The following is a 24,952-nucleotide window of genomic DNA, read 5'->3' on the forward strand; positions in this document are numbered from 1 at the left end:
ACCCTTCAGCCTTTCTCTGCAGAACTACCTTGAAACATCATGCATGCCTGCTGCCAAATATTGGACCCGAGTACTTCAGAAGCTGGGTAAATTCATTGCCAGTTTTCAGAGCCAAATCAGCCCATTTAGTTCCTCAGCTAAAAGGCCACTGCTTTTATTGTTCCTTTTCTTCACTGTACTTAGCCTGAAAATGGACTTTGGGGAGCACACTCAATTACCTTGTTCTGCTCCTACAACATTGTCTGAAACAGAATAGACATTAAATCAACATGTGGACCCCACTGATCACATGAAAAACGAACGGAAGCAATTAGCACCGTCCCAGGGCTTCCTTAAGCCCCACTTTGCTGCGAAAGATCATCCCAGTCTCCTTGAAGTGGAACTAAAAGAATGTTATGCTGAGGTGAAGGACCCCCTCCACTTGATCCTAGTCCCGGGTCTGCTCCAACACGGGCAATTAGAGTCTGGGAAGAGAACTGCTTTCTTCGCATAAGCTACTAAATTGCAACGTCCTCCGCCAACAGGGATAAAGCAGTTACTGGCGCTGGGCGGGAGGAAGTGGAGCCGATGGCTGCAGACCCTAGGCGGAGCCTCGGCTCAAACTCGCGTCTGCAACGAAGATAAATCATCCAGGCATACGGGGGCGCTGTGCTGAGCTCCCTACAGACAGCTCTATGGTCGCCGTTTCCCACGGCTCTGAGGAAGTGCACCCAGGCACCGCCTATAAACTTCCGTTGCGGCTCTAGCCTCTCTCTTTCCGAGCTGCTAGCGCTCCTGCGAACATGGTACGGTCGTCTGTGGGGCTTTGATAGCATCCAGTTTAATCCTTGTACCCAGCGTGTACAGCACCATCCCAGCGTGCATCTGGGCTCTGGCATGACCTCGATGTACCCGAGAAACCTAACATAGCAGAGAGCGACACAGAGGGAACCGAGTTCTGGGTGGAGGAATTGACTTGATGGCGTGACTTAGCGGCGGGTGGATGCGCAGTTTGGTGGCGCGTGGGACTGCAACGCCTTTTAGAGCTACATGGTCGTTGTGTGTTAGTGAGGAGTCGTAGAATAAATCAGCTTTATTTGCATCCAGCGAGGACTCTGCGCCATTGTGGTCCGGTAACCGAGTGCTGTACACTATTCTTACTAGGTGAACGTGCCTAAAACCCGCCGGACATTCTGCAAGAAATGTGGGAAGCACCAACCCCACAAGGTGACACAGTACAAGAAGGGCAAGGATTCTTTGTATGCCCAGGGTAAGCTGCTTAGATGGAATTTGGTGGTGGTTGTGTGGTGGGGAGTTGTTGAGAAAGACCAGAGCCTCCCCCTCTGTAAGGCAGGCTGGCCCGGAATAAGCAAACTTCCTACCTCGGCCTCTCAAGGGTTAGGGCTGTACCTGTTCCCTGGCATGCCAGACTCAATAATTTGGTTTTGATGTGACAGATGCAGGCATCCCTCCCCCCCACCCCCCTTAGTACTATTTCTTAATGCAGGGCAGCCTCAAATTTAAACCTGAGACTTTTCCTTGTGACTATTTTGACTTAGGACCCTAACTTAGTACCCTAACGAGTAACTTTTTCCAGGAAAGCGGCGTTACGACAGGAAACAGAGTGGCTATGGTGGGCAGACTAAGCCTATTTTCCGCAAAAAGGTTAGTGATTGCCGACACATGGTAAGGACTTGAATTTTGTCACCCCTTGTTAGCAAGCGTTGCTTTAGTGTTGACCACAGTAAAGTTCTCCCACTTGGTGGCAGGGACATTTCCCAGGTAGCAGAGCTGGGCTTCAACCCAGATCTGTCTTAGAACTTACCATGTTAAGCTGTTAGGGGAATGAAAACTTTTGGGGGTGTTTTTTGTTGTTTTTTTGAGACAGGGTTTCTCTATAGCCCTGGCTGCCCTGGAACTCGCTCTGAAGACCAGGCTGGCCTCGAACTCAGAAATCTGCCTGCCTCTGCCTCTCAAGAGCTGGGATTAAAGGCGTTCGCCACTACCAGCTGGGCTGAATGAAAACATTTAAATGTCCAGCTAACTTGTGTGGAAAATTGATAACATTTCAACTTTCAAACTGCCAAATAGCAAGTCTTTGGCCAAAATGGTGGACTCAGTTGATTATTAGTGGGCAGTGAGTGTAGAAGTCCAGAAAAGTGTACATTAGTCTAATGGAAGTTTTAAGGAAAGTGATCCATCTTATTATGAATTCCAAAAGTTTTAATTCCTAGTTAGCATGAGTTTGGCTGGCAAAAATAAAGTAACCTAGAAGGCTACCAATTTAATGTAGCTTTTTTGTGTGTTGGGGGGGGGGGAACTATGTAGCACAGGCTAACCTCACATTCCTGTGGCTGTACCTTGCCTCTGGGAACCACAAGTGTGTGGCAGCAAGCACTGTTTCCATTTCATTTTGTTACTGTTAGACTTTTCTCTTAAAATCAACAGGCTTCTGGATTTTTTTTTAACTCCATAGCTAAATGCAGACTGTGGCAGAATGGAATTTCATGAGAGGTTTGACTTGGTATCTTTTCTAGGCTAAAACTACAAAGAAGATTGTGCTGAGACTGGAGTGCGTTGAGCCCAACTGCAGATCTAAGAGGATGCTGGCTATTAAGAGATGCAAGCATTTTGAATTGGGAGGCGACAAGAAGAGAAAGGTACTCTCCTTTTGAATGTAAAGCCTTATTTGTAGAGCTAACTGTCTCAGGCCTCGGTGTATATAGGGTACCCTCCAAGATATTATATTGTCCACAGCTGAGTTACATAACCCATATCTGAATGCATGGGACCAGAAGTATTTTTTTTTATGTTCTGTGAATCTGGCATATGCTTTATTAGTAGGCACAAAAGTTTGCACAAGTGCAAAAGTTTGAACACCAATATATAAAAGAAATGGCCTCTACGATTTCAGTATTTGGATTTTGGCTGTGGCTGGGATTGAACACAGGACCATAGATTATGTAAAAAGGTTCCTTAAAAATTACAAAACACAACATTTTGTTTTTCTGTTCTGTTTACAGGGCCAAGTGATCCAGTTCTAAGCAGATTTTGTTATGAAGACAATAAAATCTTGACCTTTCAACCCCTTTGATTGCAGTTGTTCGTTTGGGAGGGAATACATTAAAAGCTTTCAGAAATTACCTGAAGTTTTTCTCCTGTTGAGTGGTATGAAATGTGACATGTTGGCATCCTACTTGGCATTTAAAGTCACGGGTTACAAATGATAAGAAAACGCAGTGTAGAGACTTTTATTTGAAATTTTTTATTTTCAATACATTCCAGATTTTTATCCCCTTCCCAGTCCACCTTGGAATATTGCACATCCCCCACCTCCCCAGAAGATGCCCCCACCCCCTGAGGTAGAGACTTGTATTTCAAGGGATTTGAGGCCAGTAATAAGCTTTAAATATGTTTTGCTTCAGGCATTTTCTTTTTTTTTAAAAGATTATTATGCAAGTATAATGTTGCTGTCTAGAGAACCAGAAGAGGGCATCAGATCTCATTGCAGATTATTGTGAGCCACCATGTGGTTGCTGGGATTTGAACTCATGACCTTTGGAAGAGCAGTCAATCCTCTTAACCGCTGAATCATTTCTCCAGGCCCTCATTTTTTTCCCCTGAGACAGGGTTTCTCTGTATAGCCCTGGCTGTCCTGGAACTCTGTAGACCAGGCTGGCCTCGAATTCAGAACTCATCCGGCTGCCTCTGCCTCCTAAGTGCTAGGATTAAAGGCGTGTGCTACCACTGCTGGGCACTTCAGGCATTAAGGGAGTCTGGGGAGCATGCTTCAATATACATCCCTTGTTTTAGATTGTTGGAAGTGTCCCTAGTTCCTCCCCTGGGTTTCTCTGGCCTTATCCTCACCAAGTGCTGGAATTGGAGGCATGGAACACCATCATACTGGCTTTGTGTAAAATAACACCTGAGCATCCTTCCAAACCTTTTTCCTCCCGAATCCCCCAGTTTGTCACCAGGACAGTTCATCAATTGCTCTTAGGACATCATGTAGCCAATCACCATTGGTAAATACAGGTAATCCTATCTGCATTTCTTAGCTCTAGGGGATAACCTGGGCATATGAGTTTGTTTCCAGCCAGGCTTGCACTTTGTAGTCCAGGCTGGCCTTGAATTATACTTGCCATTGCCTCCCTAGTACTGGGATTAAGGACATGCTACCACATCCAGTCTGTCACCTGGAGGAAGCAGATTTTCATTTTTTCCTTTGCACTAGACTAAGCAGTGCCTCCATATAGTTATTTGTGTCTGGCTGGTTTAGCTTTAAATCCTGGTTCTGGGTGCTAGAGCTTGCTGGCTCAGTGATTAAGGGCACTTGTCAAAACAACAAAAAAGGCTGGGCGGTGGTGGCGCAGGCCTTTAATCCCAGCACTTTGGAGGCTGAGGCAGGCGGATTTCTAAATTCAAGGCCATCCTGGTCTACAGAGTGAGTTCCAGGACAGCCAGGGCTATATGGAGAAACCCTGTCTTGGGGAAAAAAAAGCACTTGTTCTTCTGGCTTCCTGGGCACCCGGTATGTATGTGGACCTCATACATACAGGCAAAACTCTTGAACCACATACATCTAAAGGGTTTTTTGTTGCTTTTGACTTGGCTGTAAAGATTATAGTGGATAAACAGCTGCTTCAGGGTTGTGAAGGTTAAAATCAACCAGTGTACGGAAGCATCTGCTACAGCCTACCGGTTACAAGTTATAAGAAAACCCGAAGTAGAGACTTTTTTTTTGAAATCTGTTTTCAATACATTCCACACTTTTACCCTCCTCCCAGTCCACCTCGGAATATTGCACAGGAGTACCCACTTAATTTCAAAAGCCTATGTTGAAAAGCAGCTTTTAAGGGCAATGCCTTTGGGATACTTTATTTTTAGAGGGAGGGGCAGGAAATAGTTTGGTTTGTAGTAAAACGGGACATAGAACTCTGCCTATATAGTAGTTTATCTTTCTAACCGAAACAAAACAGTGCCTGAGGGGTTTACTCGAGTTTTTAAGGTCAAAGTCCATTCATAGAAGCCTAGGTGTACTTTCTCGGGGAGAAGCTGAGTAATGATGCAGCCAGGATTGCAGGCTAGTCCTCTACCCAGGGAAGAAATCTGGATGGTATAAGGACAAGGTCCACCAATCTCCTGCAGGTTTCTCACAGCCACAGCCCAGGCTAGGTTGGAGAGTGGCCGTTCCCAAACCTCAATGTGGTTTTCCTGAAAAGCCAAGAAAAGAATTGTGAACATGTGGTTAACCTCATCACTAGCCATATTTGATATTCAACCTTATTAGCAGAACTATCATGCACTCAGAGAAGAAAAAAGTTAGCCAGCAGTATATTTTAGAAATTTAAAAGTCATGCTGGGTGTGGTGGCACACACCTTTAATCCCAGCACTCAGGATGCAGAGGCTGGTTCAAGGCCAGCCTGGTCTACAGAGGGCATTTCAATACAGTCAGGCTAAACAAGAAACCCTGTTTTTAAAAATCAAAAAGACCTCATCTGCCAAAATGGTTCATATACTTCTAGGAAAGTCCCTAAATATCCTAAATTTGTCTTTTTTGGCTTCTGTAGTTCAAATTCTGGCTAAGTGTTCTTCTGAACTGAAGTATGTCCACCCAGGGCATGGATTTACGCTTAAAGGCTCATCCTGATAAAGGCTCTGGGCTACCCTGGGATTCCAAACACCTGAGTGCAGTTGTCAGCTGGCTAAAAAAGGACTTTCTATTGGCTTAAATCCATGTCAGAGTAGTCTTCTCCGGTGGATACCCACAAGAAGCCTGGCCAACAGAGCTACTTCCAGGGCAGCCAGGACTACAACAGAGAAATTCTGTCTTTCGAAAGTAATAGTTCCGGCAAAAGCCTTATTATTCACCACTCTGTTAGCAAGGTTAGTCGTGTCTTCATTTGGCAGAGTTGGGCTTGAGATAAATTTGTATTTGAGTATGAAAAGCCCATCACAAAATCCTGTGAATCAGACACTCTAACGCAGGATATGTTCCTTGGCCAATATGCGTCCAAGAAGCATCACTTACCTTTCTGAAACAGTAGCCCTGCTTGCCCAAGGGGTCTTGGTTGATGGCAATTACATCCTTATTCTGAAGCAGAGCTTTGGCTTGAGAGCTGATTTGTCGCAGATCGTTGGACATGAGTAGGGGAGCGGCCATGATAGCCCAGAGGGCCATCTGTGTCACCTGCTGGTCCCAACTGAGGCCAAAGTTGCCGATCACTAACTAGGACAAAGAGTAGAATAACTCAGATGGGAAAAATAGTCAACTGATTGGGTTTCTGTTGTTGGGGATACAGAAGTCCTTGTCTGAAAACCAGGAATGTTAAAACACACAGGGCCCTCTTTACAATGGAGGCGATAAATACCAGTTTTCCTGCCCAGAAGGCTAGGAGAAGATTTTGTCAACAACCTGGTGACCTTTTTGCTATCTGTGGAATCAGACCTCACCCAAATTCCATAGAATGATCATCTCACCATCCTTCTCTCCCTAGATCCTTATCCTTAGGGGGAGATGTCACATGTACTTCATGGCCTGCTGACCTCTGTGCTATTGGTCAGAGACCACACTAGATTCTAGGCTTCTTAGCTATACAACTCACTCTCATGGTCACATGAGACATGGACTGTGTAAAAGAGTTTCTATGTAGCTACACCTTGAGCTTTATTGTGCACCTAGAATCAGACCTTGTTTTCAATATTTGGACAATGGCGTTAGACTCCCCAAAATCTGACCCAGGTTGACAAAGCAAATATGCACCAGGTTTTCATTCTTATCTCTTCAATGGGTTCATGTCCTTGCTTGGATACCTGCAGGGACCCCTCAATAGTTCTTTTTTTCTTTTCTTAGTTTGGAGATAAGGTCCAAACGAACCTTTAGGCCTTGAATTTGGAGCAACTCTCCTGCCTTAGCCTCTGGAGTTCTGAGACCCCAAGCAACTACACACAATGCCCGCTGAAACATTTTTAAAATTTCCTAAATAATTGACCGAGAGAAACCATTTTCTACAGCATGGTGATGTAAATATTCACAGAAGGCCTCTTCCAAGGGATCGGCGTGGGCGTGGCTTGTGCAAGGCCCGAGTTTCAGAGCCAGACACCAAAGTACAAAAGCTACCTCTTAAATGAGGAGGGTTCAGGGCTTTACCATGTCTGGGTCATTCCAGCTGCCTGGTCCAGCGACTTCAACAATCTCCTTCTGGTAAACCACTGTCCAAGACAAGATATTCTTTATGCTTTCCCAGGAATCATAAACATCATCAAAATTTCTCCAATGATTGCAGTAATATTGGATATCTGTATAATTGGGCTGTAAAAAGATACAATTCTTTATAGTCTTAACTTTCTTGTGAGATTTTGCTGATCTACAGATCAAAAGTCTCCCACAACAAAGCCTGACCATCTTTTGGAGTTCTAAATGTAAGGGAATTTCACCAGAAGATGTTCACTTCATATAAGTAGGCCATATAATTTTAAGTACCTGTTTACAAAGTGACTTTAATACTATTTATGTTGGACGTGCACTGAACTGTGGTGTCTAAGTGCTGGCATTACGAAATATCTTTGTTTTTACTGTAATGTGTAAACTTACCTAAGATGGCTTCATTGATAATAAATTACAATGATCTACTAGATGGTTAATATAAAGTCTATAAAGTTATATGGGATACTATTGAACACAGTAAGATCAGAATTTGAAAGATGTAAATTGTGGAATGAACCAATGTGTAGATTCACCGGTATAACATCCAAGATCTAAAATGCTGAGGAAAAAGTTAGACTATCTAAAGTTCAAGAAAACAATATAAATTCATTTATAAATACTTTAAAGACCTACCCTCCTGGAAAACCAAACAGTTAATGCCTAGATAGTGAATGGGCGGAGGCTCTTTTTAAAGTAGAGAAAATCCAAGCATGGAACATCTGGTCAGATTTCAATGTTAATTAACCAACCCTTTTTAAAATCTTGGGGCAAGACACGGAAGAAACAATAAGGAAGTACATCACCATAGGCTTATATGGAAATGCCTTTGTGGGATCCATTACCATCCATGCACAGTGAATATACAGCAGTGGGGTAAATATGGTATATGATACACAGAAAAGACAAAGCGCCGAGCTGGAAAGAGCTGTTGGGGGCTGGAGGCAGGCAAGAAGCATGCTGATGGAGTTTGATTTTATTCCAAGTGCAATGGGAAGCCAGTTACAGTTACATTCTAAGGAGGAGACAGAGGGGAGGCCCTTGATAGGTTTTCAGCGGGGTGAGATGAGAGTGGCCTGGAAGGCCAGTGTGGATGGAAGGACAGCAAGTTAGTGGTATCAAGAGAGACTTTCAGGGGCCTGGAGAGATGGCTCAGTGGTTAAAAGCACAGACTGCTCTTCCAGAGGTCATAAGTTCAAATCCTGGCAACCACGCTTACAACCATCCGTAATGAGATCTGATGCCCTCTTCTGGTGTGTCTAATGACAGCTAGAGTGTACTCATATAAATAAAATAAAATAAATCTGAGAGAGAGAGAGACTTTCAGAGCGAATACTGGCAGGATTGCTGGTGGGCAGGATGTGAATGGTAGAAGAAAAGGAAAAAAAAAATCAAAGATGGTTTCCTAGTTGGTGAAAGCTTAGGCTATAGTTACAAACAGCTAGGACAGGGAGGGGGAGAAGTGCATCTTTGTACTTAAGCTCGGAAGTTTAGATTCTGGGCCCACTAGCTCACCTTATGAAAGGGTCTCAAATAAAGTGGCCACTCACAGGAGTATACAATGCTTCGGCCTGTCCTGTTCAAGGCCAAGGCCATGTACTTATAACCTGTATGAGGAAAATAATAGGTAAATAGGGGGAAGCAGGCGATTTCCAGGCAGTGTGGTATATCTGAAGAGGCCACTTAGAAAGTCCATGTTTATATTTAAAACTAGTGTCTGGGCAGTGGTGGCACACACCTTTAATCACAGCACTTGGGAGGCAGAGGCAGGTAATTTCTGAGTTCGAGGCCAGCCTGGTCTACAGAGTGAGTTCCAGGACAGCCAGGGCTACACAGAGAAACCCTGTTTCGAAAAATCCAAACAACAAAACAAAACAAACCTGCTCAGAAGTTAGCTCAGGGATGGGTCAACAAATCCCAGCAACCACATGGTGGCTCCCAACCACTCATAATGAGATCTGACACCCTCTTACTTACATATAACAACAAATAAATCTTTGGGCCAGAGCGAGCAGAGGACCTGAGTTCAATTCCCAGCAACCATGTGAAGGCTCACAACCATCCCTAGACCTACAGTGTACTCACATACATAAAATAAGTAAATCTTTTTAAAAAAAAAAACTGCTTAACCTGTGACTATTGGGTTGCTCTGAGGAGGTGGTACAGAGACCATAGGCATAGAGAAAAGATAGCGGTTAGATGCCTCTTTATCTGGGCTCTCACAAACAGTATCGGATCTAGTTATAATTAATAATTATAATGTATTCTCAGAGTCCTTGAATCAAAAGTGCACAGTATATGTCATGTGCCATGGTAGGCATGTATGAATTCGACATAGATGAATAAATGATGGAGACAACTTCTTTGGCTGGGCAGTGGTCCCAGCTCTCAGGAGGCAGAGGCATGACAATCTCTGTGAGTTCAAGGCCACTCTGATCTACAGAGCTGCTGGTTCCAGGACCACCAGGGCTACACAGAGAAAGAAAGAAAGAAAAAGAGAGAGAGAGAGAGAGAGAGAGAGAGAGAGAGAGAGAGAGAGAGAGAGAGAAAAGAGAGAGAGAGAAAGAGAGAGAAAGAGAGAGGAAAGAAAGAAAGAAAGAAAGGAAGAAAGGAAGAAAGGAAGAAAGGAAGAAAGAAAGAAAGAAAGAAAGAAAGAAAGAAAGAAAGAAAGAAAGAAAGAAAGAAAGAGGGAGGGAGAGGGAAATGGGGAGAGATTAGCTCTTTGGAGGCTCAGCTTAACAATAGCCTCAAGTTCTTGTTTCTGGCTAGACCTTTTACTTGGTGTTAACCAAAAGGCCAAGAAATAATTATGGCTAAATCTCTTGCAGACAACATACAATTTAGGCTAATGAAATGGTACAGCTAGCAAAGGTTCTTATTGCCAAGCCCAACGACCTGAGGTTGATCCCTGGGACTCATATGGTTGGAAAGAGCGAACAGATCCCTGCAAGTTGCCCTCTGACTTCTCAACAGGCACCATAGCGCACCCCCCCCCCAATACAGTCACATTGTTGATTTTAACATAATTTTAAAAATGGAATTAAAAAAAAAAGAAACATACCATTCTCCAAGGATACTACACTGTCACAGTGACAACCATCAAATTTTAGCAGATCTACGCCCCAGTCAGCAAATGTCTGCGCATCAATGTCATAGGATCCAAAACTCCCGGGGAAACCTGCACAGGTTTTATTCCCAACATCTGCATAAATCCCTAGCTTCAATCCTTTGCTGTGGACCTAAAATGAGAAGAAAGATGGACCACAATAGGAAACCAACCAGGAAGTAGTAAAAAAAAAAAAAATTGGTGGGAGGGCCACTTACTAAGACTAAGCAGAGATGTGTGCTTCTCCGGGTCTTGGCAACTTGGTTCCTTACAGCACTCCAGTTTTTTAAGCTGAAGTTGTTGGAAGCAGGGAACCGACCCTCCAATTTTGCTAAGGCAGTTCTAACTACGCATGTGGACAGTAGCACAGAAGCGAGGAAAGGGCTATGTCCACTTTAATGTTCCTCATGGGACCCTAAACAGTCCCTTTTCCAAACAGTGATAGACGTGTCTTGAAAAGGGTGAGGATATTTCAGTTAGTCTCTCTGACATTCCTCCAGTCTTGGCCTTCCTGGCGTCTGTCTGGGTGAGTTTGGATAGAGCCAGGATACCCAGTAAGGTATCCTATCCTCTGACTCTCCGTGTCTCCTTTAGCAGTTTGCCAGCTGCTGAACTCCCAGGACTTACTCACTGGTTGTACGGTCTCACTTGTCCATCTGGTTTGGAATGTGACCTTTTCTCCTACAGTACTGAATAGTATCAGGCCTCATTTGTTTTCAATAGTCTCCAGAGTATTTGTTTTTATCTTTTAACATTCACTGAGTATATAGTTCAACTACATACTTAATAATAGTATGTCTAACTACAATAGCCTCTGGTGCTGATGTGGAAATACAAGCATTCAAGTCACAACCATCCTTTTCACTTAGAGTATTCAAGCCCTGGAAACTATTGCGAAATGTTTATAGGCTAATATGATAATTCCACTTGGTAAGCACCGTAATTTATCATTCAGACAACATTACATTACATTTTCAAAGTATCATGTGGTCTGTTTCATAATAAGCCTTCATAAAGCCATAAAAAATAAACAATGGGCTCTAAACTCACGTAATTTGCGAGGTGTTTGATCCCACTAGGAAAGCGTTGGGGATCTGCCTGAAGCCTGCCCTTTGAATCCCTCTCGGGAGCCATCCAACAGTCATCTATGCAGAGATAGTCATAACCTGCATCCCGCCAGCCATCAGAGACCATGAGCTCTGCCATCTGCATGAACAGTTGCTCACTGAAAAAGAAATTCAGACAGTCATTCCAATGTGTTAGGTGACTACTTCAGCGCTCCCATTTTAAGGTACCTCGGGATTTCACAGTTTCTAAAAATGCAGTAGCACCGTGGTAGTAATCACAACCCCTGAGGTAAAAATGAACCATCCTTCCCATTACTCCTCTCTCCCTCCTCCCACTACCTCTGACCCAGAACTCACAGAAGGGGTGGGGCCTCCAGGTCCACGCCGAAGCACAAAAGAAATAAAGAAAACCTCCAAATAATTAAGAATGCAACCCATAACAAAACTGAAAAGCTATTGTAACTAACAAGCTGTGCTGACACAGGCCTGTAATCCTAGCTATTGAGGAGACCAAAACCGGAGGATGTGAAGGAGCAAGGCCTGCCTGGCCTACGAACAACTGGAGAAATCCCAGCAGAGAAGGCTGAGTATGATAAACTGCTTCTTCTGGTATCAGCTTTACTTAGAGAAGACAATCTCATTCGTACATAATACTAACAACAACAACAACAAAAGAGCCAGCAAAGGCTAGGATACATAGAGATTACTATGTTTATCAACTATATGTTAAAACTATTCTGTTTCTCAATGGCTTGAATAAATGGAGAAACATTATCTTACTCTTGGATCAGGAAACCTTGAACAAATCCCAAAAAAGACTTTTGAAGGAATTTGGCAAGATTTCAGGAGCTCACCTCCAAGATGAAATGCTTATGTCCCACAAAAGAAATGAAGCTACTGTAGCGTGGCGTTTAGAATACAGAGACTACAGTGATTCAAGATTTCAGAAAGAGCCATTTATCTAATACCTGAGTCTTCTAGCTTCCCCCAAAGAATACAAGGTTTCACGACCACCACCACCCATTTTGTTTGTTTGTTTGTTTTTTGAGATAGTTTCTCTGTGTAGCCCTGGATGTTCTGGAACTAGCTCTGTAGACCAGGCCTTGAACTAACAGACATCTGCCTGCCTCTGCTTCTGTCTCTGAAGTACTGGGATTAAAGATCTGTACCACCACGCCTGGCTCACAATCACATTCTTAGAAAAATCCACCTTCCTTCTCGGATGCTATTTCAGTCAAACTGAGTCTTTGTTTCCTATGTGCAAACTTACCCTGCACTCAAATGCGATTTACCTTTTGTTTTAACTTTGATTTCTTGGTATAAGACTTCAAAGACAGAAATAAAGAATTGACATGTCCCATTACATGAATTTCAAAATAACTCATAGTCAAGAACCAGCTGTATCTGCAATAGATGCTAGACCCAAAACAAATGGCATAAGAGAAAAACTCAGATGATACAGTTAAATGGCAAAAAAAAACCAAAAGGAACTCCGTTGAAGAAACAGTTGAAGGAGCTGATTTAAAGTAGGAAAAGACATTAAACCTCCTTAGAAATTAACTACAATAATGTACATAAGAAGGGCTGGGGTGTAGGTCAGTGTCAGAGTATTTTGGAACATGTTAAATCCTGGGTTGAAGTCCCCCAGGAGCAGAAAAAATACTTAATAACACAAAGCAGATTGGTAAAAGTTCTAAAAAGATGACAAAGCGCAGGATTGGCTACATTGCTGTGAAAAGAGGCAAGATGGATGACAGACACACTGTGGGTGTGCGCATGCATCCGCAAAATCTGGGTTAATAAGCCGGGCAGTGGTGGCGCACACCTTTAATCTCAGCACTTGGGAGGCAGAAGCAGGCGGATTTCTGAGTTCGAGGCCAGCCTGGTCTACAGAGTGAGTTCCAGGACAGTCAGGGCTACACAGAGAAACCCTGTATCGAAAAACCAATAATAATAATAATAATAATAATTCTTGGTTAATGACTGTTTAAGATTATCAAAATAATCATACCTTTACACCCTAAAATTAGTGTTCTAAGAAAACAATGAAGCCTGGCCCGGTGTGGTGGCTCGTGATATCTCAGCACTTGGGACCTCTGAGGCACTAGATCAGCCAGGCCCACACAGTGAGACCTTTCTCATTTAAAAAAGAAAAACCATTAAAGGAAAGAAAGAAATCACATATAGGATGCACAAAAGTTGAAGAATATCAATAACTCTTAACAGAGGACTACACAAATGCTAGACCCAAAACAAACGGAATAAAAGAAAAACCTCAGATGATACAGTTAAATGGCAAAAAAAAAAAAAGCATTAAAGGAAAGAAAGAAATCGCGTATAGGATGCACAAAATAGCATATACAGAGACTTGAATTTATCAAGTTCTTACTCTGTACCAGGTACTCTACTCTGCACTTTTTTTTTTTGAGGTCACTTACATGTATCCCAGGCTGGCCCCAAACTTGTGTGACATGAGCTGAACTTGAACTTCCACCTCCTGAACCCTGGGACGTCCATGTGCACCACCATTCTGAGTTTACAAAAGCTATGCTAGGCAAACCCCGTGCCAACTGAGCTGCACCCCCAGCCCAATTGAGACAAAACAATGATACTGGACATGGTTCTGCATGCCTGTAACCCCAGCAAGGTGGAAGAAGGATCCACAGTTCAACATGACCTTGATCCACATAGGGTGACCATGACCCCAAATCCAAGGGTAAGGGATTCAGCCCTTTCTAAGAAAGAACACTTTCTTAACATATGCAATACCCTCAGACATGTCCCCAAACTTCAAGAAAAACAAAAGTAAATGAATGCTTCGCCTAAAGCCACACTAACGTAGAATTTGAACCTAGGCAGGGCACTGGGGTCTTGATGGTACTCACACATAAAAGTCATGCTATTTTTTGGGAGTCAATTAGAAATCTGTGTTTTCATTTACATAATAAACAACTGCAGATTTGTATATAGATATTCACCATGATTATTTCTGGATGATGAAATAAAAAGGCTTAATTTCCATCATATCATTTTTACCACTAACTTGTTTGCAGTGACCATGTGTTAGTTTTCTAACAGCCTCCCCCCCCCAAAAAAAAACCAGCCACCATTAACAAAACAAAAAGACAAAAAAAAAGCCCCCAAAACCCTATATTGTCAAGTTACCACAGATTTTAACTCAGGGATACAATGGGCATAGTCTGAAACTCAGAAAGCCATTTTCTCTTATGATGTCTGTCCAATACCTTGACTTTACCCTTATAGGCATTCAGAGAAGTAACTGGTGAACACAGAGAGGAAGTTGTGTCACCACTGGGTGACCTTACTATGTTTTCAATAATACTTATAAGGGAGCCATGCACTATCTAAAACTTGGTTCTTAATCTTTTCTAGATCACAGATTCTTTTAAGAATCTGAAGAGGCCAGGTGTGGTAGCATTCACCTTTAATCCCAGCACTCAGGAGGCAGAGGACACAGAGAACCCTTGTCTCAAAAAATATATATATTCTGAAGAAAGGAAAACCTATCTTTTCTAGAAAAGTGCCCACATATATGTGTAAACTTATAATTCATTTTCTTATGCCAGAATAAAGACAACTGATGTATTTGCCTAATTGAGGTGACCAGAGCAGGAATAGCTGGTTTTTAAAGTGGGTTTACTTTAACTGAGAAGATCATCTCTGTCAGATAACCATTTTACAGCTCTTCCTTTTTCAGTCAGTGTCTCACTATGTAGCCCTGGCTGGCCTTGAACTCAAAAGAGATCTGCCTGCCTCTGGCACTGGAGTGCTGGGACTAAAGTCCTGAGCCACCATGCCCAGCAATTTTACAGCTTTTTCCGTGTCAGCTCCATGCGTTAAAACGGACATTTATCCTAGTTTGCAAACTAGGGTTGTGCCTGGTCGCAACTCTCACCTTTGCTGTATCAAGTTCTTTCAGGTCAGCCTTCCAGCCTGGTGCTATGCTTAAGGGAGGGGGGTTCAGGAACACCTCAGCTATCCTATGGTTTCTCTAACTCGAGCTTCATTACAGCTAAAGAACCCGTGATCCAAAAAGAAAAAAAAAATCACATTGGTCTTAGTCATCCTCTTGCCCAATCCAACTGTACGTATGGCTAGCTCAAGGCTAGCACTAAACAAGAGCAGAATACAAACCCACACAAAGGGTCTGCGTGGAACCAAATAATAAATGAAAAATTCCCAGTGAGGTAGAGATAGAGCGGGAGCGAAGCACTAGCTGCTGGCTAGCTTCAATCCCAGGATAGCTCACATTGATGATGGTTTAGAGACAGTCTAGATCTCGGGTGGAATATAAAAATTGCTGGAATAAAAAAGCATCTGTAGTTCGAGATCTACCCCTCCAGCTCAAATGCTCCACTCCTTCTACCAAAGACACCCACACAAACACACGGAAAGAGGAAGGATCACTCCACATCTCATTCATACCTTATGCAGGCATCAGGCTCTTCTTGGCAGTCAAGGTTGCACATGAAACGTTCCCAATGCAGCCAGCCCATAGTAGGAGTCCGCGCCAAGCCATTGTCCAATGCTCTGACCCCAAGAATGCTCCAGAAAACTAAAGCCAGGGGACAAAGCGCAAGCTCACAGACCAGCCGCGTATCTCTGCTCAAAAGCTTCATGGCCATAGAAATCCTTTGGTTCAGTTTCCCGAGTTAAGCTGGGCTTTTAAGTTTACCCTCGGGGCGGACCAATCAGCAATGAGCTACTCCTAATGACATCATCGTTTCTCAGGCAACTAGGCCGTTATCTCCAAAAATGAACCAATGAACAGTCAGGTAAGAAACGCATGTATTGGCGCTCTCTTTACCTTGGCCCGCCCCATTTCCAAAGGAGGAGGAAGTGCGGCATCTCAGTGATCCCGAGTTTAAGCCGAGAGTTGCTCACGTGACCGAGATCTCACATGACGTAGATGCTCACGTGATCAATCGCTTACGTGAGCAGAAGTAGTTCTGGTCGTCGTCTATCGTCTCGCTATAGCCGTTTGAGGGAAGAAGAAGGAAAATCCCCCGGTCTCGTTGGAGGTTGGTGTGCGGGTGGGAACTGGGGACCCCCGGGTGGTGATAAGGAAGAGCAGAGTCGGGTCCGGGGTCGCCTCCGCCTTTTTCGTGCTCGGCTCCCCCCCCAAACCCCGTCCTCCTCCCCCCTCCCCCTCCCCGAGTGCCGGGAAGCGGCCTGCGCTGCGTCTGGTGGGGAAATGGTGGACGGTCGTGACTGCGTGCGTGTTTTTGTAAATCAGTTCCTTTGGCTGGATCTCGGGGGACTTTTCCCCCTCTGCCCGCAAGAGGGACCCGTAAGATGAAAAGCGTTTCAAACACGGTCGGTCCGGAGTTAGGGAAAAAAAGAAAAGAAAGAAAAATAAACAACAGAGTGAGACCCGCGGTCTGAGTACCGCTCCATCCATTCATGCGCTCAACTATTCAAACTGCCGGATGGTCGTGAGGGGTCCCGAGGGAATTCCATCCTTGAAAGTATGAGTTGGGCAAGTGATGCGTGCTCGAGAGGCGCCCAATAAATGCTTTCACTTAATTATTTGAACGTTTGTTTTTTTCTGCTTATCACGATCTACGAGTTGAATTTTGGTCGTTCGAAAAGTAATAAATTCGTTTAAAAGGGACACAGTTCAGCACTACCCAACTCTTATTACAGTTACCAAAAGTGTGCTGTAACACGGGTATAAGTACACGGATGCTTAACTCATAAATTTTGGTTACTACGTTAGGTAACAGAATCCTGGTGGCCTTCTCAGGAAACGTAAGGAAGCCAAACCTCTCAACCACTAGGGAGGACCTATTGAGACAGAATGCTGTAGAAATCACCATCGTCCCTGGGGTGTTGTGTCAAATCATTCTTTAAGCAGACCGTTAAGCCTGCACAAAATAAAATTAAAAAAATAGACCATAAACTCAATAGCTATTGTTTACATTTGATGTCTGATCCCCATCCCTGCACACAAAAAAAGTTTTAAAAAATTTTTTGTCATATTTTCCATGCTTATGTTTTTGTTCTAAGATTATTTTTGTCCCAATATAGTGAGCTTAAAGAATTTTTAAAAAATGAAATTGTCTAGTATTAAAGGGTAAATGGCATTCATTCCCTTGGGCTCCATTTGTTCTTATAGTTTATCTTATTGCAAAGCTACTTTCAGACCGTCTCTCACCCAATGAAACTGTACGTTACATTCTTGAACATTTTAATAGAGGTAGGATTATACTATGGATGATCATTCATTCATTCATTCATTCAATTTATTTTGGAAATCTCTCCAGGTAGGGGCAGATTGCTTAGTCAGTAATTGCATAGAATTCCATTTAAGGTAGAAATATATTTCATCCGTTTCTCTTGACCATTTAGTCTTCTGATTTGTTTTTTACCATTACAGTCCTGCAGCAAACATTTTTAAAGTATTTCTGTCGACCAGATACCTGGAAGAAACTCTAACAGGGTCAAAGGGTATGTGAATTATTATTTTTTAACATAATTGAGATGAATAATCTTGAGTCATTTAAAATTTTATAACTTTATATTAAATGTATAATGCTCCACTTTTCTTCATAAAATGCCTTTCAAATATTACATAGTTCAATAAGTCCTGCTCTTAATTTCAGATAATTCCTTAAGGCACATACCTGAAGTGGATTTTCTGTCAGAAGGTGTGGTAAATATTACCAACATGTTTTTCCAGAATAGTGCAGTTTTTAATTCTTCTGGTGAACTCTAGTTTGTGAACTGTCCGTAATGTTGACTTATTGTCACTGTTGAATTTCCACTATTTTTGATGGGTGTGTTAAAATGTTTATTTTCAATTTCATTTTGAATGAAGTTTGAACATGTCCCAGACTTTTTCCCTAAACGCATGATCCTTTCACCTCTGCATTTAAGTTTGTTACTGAAGTTATAATCCGAGCATTACGCCTTTCCTTTTCCTTCGCTCCAACCTTCCCATGCGTAATCACCTCTCCACATTGCTCTCTTTTAAATTCTTGGCCTCTTTTTCTCTATTACATGTGTGTGTGTGTGTGTGTGTGTGTGTGTGTGTGTGTTCCTAAGACATAAATACCTCCTGCTCAGCATATCTGTGCACGCTTTGAGGCCTGATCATTTGCCATTAGGTAACCAATCGGTGTGCTTTGCTCTGGGGAAAGACATCGCTCTCCACTATCAGCATCCCTTAGTTGCCTGCAGTCCTGTATCCTCCTTTGTTGTGATTTGTTCGGTTTTTTTTTGGGGGATGGGGGTCTCAACTATGCATCCTTGGCTGACCTGGAACTCCTCCCTTTGTTGGGCATGCTGGCCTCAAACTCAGAGGCCCTCCTGCCTCTGTTTCCAGAGTGCTGAGATTAAAGGCCCATGCCGGCACACCCATCTCAGTGGGTCATTTTTTAAAAAGATTTGTTTATTTGAGTGTTCTGCATGTATGCAGCCTGCATGACAGAAGAGGGTATACAGAGCAGGGCATTGGATCCCATTGATGAATGATCATGAGCCCATGTGGTTGCTGGGAATTGAACTCAGGACCTCTGGAAAAGCAGCCAGTGCTCTTAAGCAAGCTCCTCAGTGGGTCACTTTAAAATTTGTTCATTTCACCTAGTCCTCCTTTCCTTCTGTTTGAATGCTACATTTGGGGGAGGTACGTGTCACATAGTAATGTGAATACTGAATCATTGTGCTTGTGAAGCAAGCAAGAGTCTAGTCTACTTACATTAACTAGAACGCTCTGGAGCTGCTCTCTTTCGTGATAGTCTTCTTGTCTTTGGAGTTCTGTCCCCTTCCACTTTGTGCTCCATTAAAAGTCTTTATAGATAGTTTTTGGATCCTGGAACACAATCAGGATAGTTTGTTTCAATTAACCCTTCTGTCTCCCATTGATACACGTAATCAACCAATCCTTCTATGAACGTGCCTTCTATGTAGTCTATGTATCTGCACTTTGTTGAGGACACATAGTTCTCCTATAGAACTGTGATTCGTCCGTGGCAGAACTGTGGACTGAAGCTGGCTCCTAAAACTTGTTTAAATGTATATTAATGTCTTCCATTTATCTCTTAGGCTTTAGTACTTCTGTATTTTATTGACTTGTATTCATTCTTTATATTTTTAGGCTATTTAATGGATTTGTTGTATTGTCTCATGAGTTTTGTTTGTCTTTTGATTTAAAGAATATTTTCATTTTTCTATAATGGGATATAGTTGTACATTGTTATATTTAGTTTTAATTTTCTCTCTGTGATGTTAATACATTGGCTCAGTGCAGAAAATTTAGAATATTCGAAATTATCTAAAGGAAAAAAGTATCCATGGAAACAAAAAAAAATTCCTATAGTACTGTTACCCAGAAATAACCACTGTTAATTAGACCTGATACATAAGAGAAATGGTATAAGCACTCGCTAAGTGAATGGATTAAAAGTTTTATGCAGTCTTTGCTCATATGGCTCCTTTGAAAAACTTACTGATGTGAACTTGTAAAATAATAGTTTTCTTTGTTTCTCTTACTATATTATATACACTTTTTCATGACAATAGTTTTCTAATTTTTTTAAAGCCACATTGAATTTGCATTGAGCCAAGCTTGCCACCAAGAGTCCATCAGTCACCATGATGCTGAGCACAGAGGGCAGGGAGGGGTTCGTGGTGAAGGTCAGGGGCCTACCCTGGTCCTGCTCAGCCGAGGAAGTGATGCGCTTCTTCTCTGATTGCAAAATCCAAAATGGCACATCAGGTGTTCGTTTCATCTACACCAGAGAAGGCAGACCGAGTGGTGAAGCATTTGTCGAACTTGAATCTGAAGATGAAGTGAAATTGGCTTTAAAGAAAGACAGAGAAACCATGGGACACAGATATGTTGAAGTATTCAAATCCAACAGTGTTGAAATGGATTGGGTGTTAAAGCATACAGGTCCAAATAGTCCTGATACTGCCAATGATGGTTTTGTACGACTCAGAGGACTCCCATTTGGCTGTAGCAAGGAAGAAATTGTTCAGTTCTTTTCAGGGTTGGAAATTGTGCCAAATGGGATGACACTGCCAGTGGACTTTCAGGGGCGGAGCACAGGGGAAGCTTTTGTGCAGTTTGCTTCACAGGAGATAGCTGAGAAGGCCTTAAAGAAACACAAGGAAAGAATAGGGCATAGGTACATCGAAATCTTCAAGAGTAGCCGAGCTGAAGTCCGAACCCACTATGATCCACCTAGAAAGCTCATGACTATGCAGCGCCCGGGTCCTTACGATAGGCCAGGGGCTGGAAGAGGGTATAATAGCATTGGCAGAGGAGCCGGGTTTGAAAGAATGAGGCGGGGTGCCTATGGTGGAGGGTATGGAGGCTATGATGACTATGGAGGTTATAATGACGGGTATGGTTTTGGGTCTGATAGATTTGGAAGAGACCTAAACTACTGTTTCTCAGGAATGTCTGATCATAGATATGGAGATGGTGGGTCCAGTTTCCAGAGCACCACGGGGCACTGTGTACATATGAGGGGGTTACCATACAGAGCCACCGAGAATGATATTTACAATTTTTTCTCACCTCTTAATCCCATGAGAGTGCACATTGAAATAGGACCTGATGGAAGAGTTACTGGTGAGGCAGATGTTGAGTTTGCTACTCATGAAGACGCTGTGGCAGCTATGGCAAAAGATAAAGCAAATATGCAACACAGATATGTGGAGCTCTTCTTGAATTCTACCGCAGGGACAAGTGGAGGAGCTTATGATCATAGCTATGTAGAGCTCTTTTTGAATTCTACAGCAGGGGCAAGTGGTGGTGCTTACGGTAGCCAGATGATGGGAGGGATGGGTTTATCCAACCAGTCTAGTTATGGAGGTCCGGCCAGCCAGCAGCTGAGTGGTGGCTATGGAGGGGGTTATGGTGGTCAGAGCAGTATGAGTGGATATGACCAAGTTCTTCAGGAAAACTCAAGTGACTATCAGTCAAACCTTGCTTAGGAAGCAAGGGACCATCCAATAACATCTACATGAATAAAAGCTATCTTTATAGGAACTGGATAGAGTAGGGAGGGTGTCTTTATATCCAGTATGATTGGTAAATGGGAAGTACAACTGCTTCTGATCACTATTGGTCAGCTTCTTTCTTCTTTTTCCTTTTTTTTTTTTTAAAAAAAAGAACAAAAATTTAAGTTTTAACAGTTTCGCATTACAAGCTTGTGATTCATGCTTACTGTAAAGTGAAAGTTAAGATTGTTTTCAAACTTTAAGCTCAGCAATTTTGAACACTGAAAATATTCATCTAGGATGTAATAACAAGTTCAGTATTGACCATAACTGTCAACTCCCCTTTGAGCTTTCCTCAAGTTAGTTATGTTGTAGGAGTGTACTTAAGCAGCAAGCATATTTAGGTTTAAAGCAGTTTCACTTACGTTAAATGTTGCTCTTATACCACAATACATCGAAAACTTCAGATGCATGTTGAAAAACATGCTTTTCTGTAAAAAAAAATATATATAGGAGCTGTGTCTATGATTCAAAGTGACAACATTTGGCATGTTTGTTAATTCTAGCTTTTTGGTTTAATATCCTGTAAGGCACGTGAGTGTACACTTTCACTTTTTTTTTTAAAGATCCGGAACAATTTTGAGATGTGATACCAATACATTAGGAGTTTGGTCATGTTATTTGTATGGAATTCTGGGGCTTTGATTTAAACCTTACCTTGTATTGTGAATTCCATTTAGATGTATTGTACTAAGTGAAACTTGTTAAATAAATCTTCCTTTTAAAAACTGGAAAAATCTTGCATAGTTTGATTTTCTTTTTTAAAATCATGTTCTATTATATGGACACACAGTAACTGGCTTTTAAAGTTCTCTGCTGTTGAAATTTTAATTTTTTTCTCAAATATTCCAGGCTATGAATGACTCAAGTTTTGATCCTCCTGCCTCTACTTCCTAAGGATTAGAATTGCAGTCATACGTCACTGTCCAGTTTATGCAGTGCTGGAGAACAAACCCAGGGCTGCTTGCATACAAGACATGAACTGTACCAACAGAGCTATATTCATAGCCTAAATTTTGATTGTGTGTTGCTAGAGGGTAGAGAACAATATTGGATCTCCTTTTCTAAATGCCCTGCCTTATTGTCTTGGTGGTAATGGGGTCTTTCACTGAGCCTGCAACTAGGCTGGCAGCCAGGAAGTCCCAGTGATCTGCCACTGCTGTACACTGCACTGGGGTTATAATCACACTGATCTTACTGGGTCACACTTTGTGGGTGACCATGGCTGGGTTGTTACATGGCTGCTGAAGATGTGAACTCAGCTTGTTGGCTTGCTCAACAAGCACTCATTTCTGTTTGTTTACTATGCTTTGAGACAGGATCTATGTCATTCTGGGTGTCCTAGAACTCTGTAGACCAGGCTGAACCAGGCTGGCCTCGACCTCACAGAGATTCACCTGCCTCAGATTCTCGAGTGCTTAGATTAAAAGTGTACATCACCATGCCTGGCCTATTTCCTTCCTTCCTTCCTTCCTTCCTTCCTTCCTTCCTTCCTTCCTTCCTTCCTTCCTTCCTTCCACTCTTTTAGTTTTCCTCTTTTTCTCTTTCTTTCCTTCTTTCTCTCTTCCCTTCTTCCTTCCTTCTTTCCTTCCTTCCTTTATTTCTTTCGCTGGCCTTGAACTCACAAAGATAAAGATCCACCTGCCCCTGCCTCCCCAGTGCTGGAATTAAGAGTACTGGGATTAGGGCTGGAGAGATGGCTCAATGGTTAAGAGCACTGGCTGCTTTCCAGAGGATCCAGGTTCAATTCCCAGCACCCACGTGGCCGTCACACAGACATGAATGCAGATAAAACACCTAAGAGTGCTAGGATTAACGGCACATGTTGCTACCTCCTGGCCACAGCAAGCACTCTACCCGTTAAGATGCCTCTCCATCCCTGCAATGTTGATTTAGAGAGTATTTCTCTGTGTAGCCCTGGCTGTCCTGGAGTCTGTAGACCAGGCTGGCTTCAAACTCAAAAGATCTTCCTACCTCCACTGCTACCCAGCTCTATGTTTGATTTCCTAAAGGTTTGTTTTTAAACTATCTCTACAGAATTCTTGGAGACTTTGTGCGTTATCAAGACAACATTCCCCAAATCCAAAGAGAAAGAAAGCAAATAATTGCTTTCATTTTACCATAAATGATAATACTATGCCTTTTCTAGAAAAAATAAAGCAGGCTATAGGGAAAAACCCATTCTACACAAATTATTTGATAAAACTTTTTTTTTAAAAGATTCAATTAGTTTTCTTTATATGATCACACTAGCTATCTTCAGAGACACCAGAAGAGCGCACCGGATCCCATAACAGATGGTTGTGAGTCACCATGTGGTTGTTGGGAATTGAACTCAGGACCTCTGGAAGAGCAGTCAGTGCTCTTAACGGTTGAGTCGTCTGTCCAGCCCTTGGCTTTTAGGGTTTTCAGACATCTAAAAAGCCTGTGAGCCACTGGTCCTCTGATATTGTGTGTTAGTGTCACTGGAACATATTTAAAGGCATTGATTGCTGGCCCTTGGTTTGGGAAAGTTCTGAGAGGATGCAGAGTACTGTGCCAAGCGTACTTAGGAGCACATTTTAAAAACACCTTAGGATTCTCTCTCTGCTAAAGGTTTAACCCTAGAAGGAGCTGTTAAGAAGTATTTATGATCTCCTGTTCTCATCCTTAGCAAGTAGCTCAACATTTCTTGTGATGTGCAAGCCACAGTTGATTGTTTACCCAACCATGCACCTCCCATGAGCATTCTGAGCACCTGCGGCACTTGTCTTCTGGTACCTCACATGTCTGTATCCTAGTGGTTAGCACGGACACCCTCAGATCACTAAAAGCTGCACACTAAACACATATTTCTGGGTATATGACTGCTCAGGAACTGATCGTTGTCTTTGAGCTGTCTATGCTCTGGCATGTGTAGAAATGCCCTGTGATATAGGATACAGATGACAACTTCATATTAATTTGTACTTAGGGATACTTTTTTTTTTAAAGTATCGTTTCTGGAAGTTAAAAAAATGGCAGTGAGATTTCAGATTCACCAATTGTTTCTATTTAATATTTTTGGTTGGTTGGTTGGTTGATTTTCAAATTGTTTCGAATTTCTATTACAGTTGACAGGAAAGTAGGCCATCCATTTTGACTTTTATGTCATTGCACCAACCACTATCCTTTTCTCCTAAGCACATTTTAGAACCCTTTCTCAGAGAAGAAAATAAATTCAAGATATTTTTGCTTTCCACGGTGCTGAGTAATTTTTCCAGAAGTTTCTACAAGTATTAGTGAAAAAGCTCCAGTTAGCCACTAGATGTCACCAAGTCCCCAAAAAGGAAAGCTGAACCCTGAGATGCTAGAATGCTCTTTGTGCCGTTAAAATGGGGCCAGCAAGACAGCTCAGCAGGTAAAGGTGCTTCCTGCCTGCTGTGCCTCTCAATGTTTGATCCCTGGGGACCCACACCAAAGAGACCTACACCGATGACTGACGATGGAGCTCAGAAAGTTGTCCTCTGACCAGTTTCCTCTCATGTGTGTCCCCTACCCCCAAGAAAATAGTAAGAAACTCAGGCTGTGGAGAACAGTCAAAG

At 42.6% G+C, this 24,952-nt stretch overlaps 3 protein-coding genes across 5 annotated transcripts; 2 read left to right on the plus strand and 1 right to left on the minus strand.

Moving 5' to 3' along the window:
* Positions 1-719: 719 nt before the first annotated feature.
* Positions 720-3,128, plus strand: Rpl36a (ribosomal protein L36A). The gene is made up of 5 exons (NM_019865.5): positions 720-785; positions 1,144-1,249; positions 1,577-1,644; positions 2,517-2,639; positions 3,003-3,128. The coding sequence occupies exons 1-5, from the start codon at positions 783-785 to the stop codon at positions 3,021-3,023; spliced, it is 321 nt and encodes a 106-aa protein (NP_063918.1). The 5' UTR covers positions 720-782; the 3' UTR covers positions 3,024-3,128.
* Positions 3,129-3,234: 106 nt separating this feature from the next.
* Positions 3,235-16,071, minus strand: Gla (galactosidase, alpha). The gene is made up of 7 exons (NM_013463.2): positions 15,804-16,071; positions 11,341-11,515; positions 10,246-10,423; positions 8,700-8,791; positions 7,131-7,292; positions 6,012-6,209; positions 3,235-5,193 (listed from the first exon to the last, which is right to left on the minus strand). Exons 1-7 carry the CDS (start codon positions 16,001-16,003, stop codon positions 4,933-4,935), a joined length of 1,266 nt encoding a protein of 421 aa, NP_038491.2. The 5' UTR covers positions 16,004-16,071; the 3' UTR covers positions 3,235-4,932.
* A 173-nt stretch (positions 16,072-16,244) lies between these two features.
* Hnrnph2 (heterogeneous nuclear ribonucleoprotein H2) lies at positions 16,245-22,126 on the plus strand. 3 transcript variants are annotated; one of them, NM_019868.4, is made up of 4 exons: positions 16,245-16,399; positions 17,758-17,828; positions 17,984-18,028; positions 19,921-22,126. In NM_019868.4, exon 4 carries the CDS (start codon positions 19,974-19,976, stop codon positions 21,321-21,323), a length of 1,350 nt encoding a protein of 449 aa, NP_063921.1. In that variant the 5' UTR covers positions 16,245-16,399; positions 17,758-17,828; positions 17,984-18,028; positions 19,921-19,973; the 3' UTR covers positions 21,324-22,126. The 3 variants fall into 3 exon arrangements, with proteins under 3 accessions (NP_063921.1, NP_001300645.1, NP_001300646.1); NM_001313716.1 differs by lacking the exon at positions 17,984-18,028; NM_001313717.1 differs by lacking the exon at positions 17,758-17,828.
* The last annotated feature ends 2,826 nt before the right edge of the window (positions 22,127-24,952 follow it).

The sequence above is a fragment of the Mus musculus genome, chromosome X (genome assembly GCF_000001635.26).
Source record: "Mus musculus strain C57BL/6J chromosome X, GRCm38.p6 C57BL/6J".
In the NCBI taxonomy this organism is placed as follows: Eukaryota; Metazoa; Chordata; class Mammalia; order Rodentia; family Muridae; genus Mus; species Mus musculus.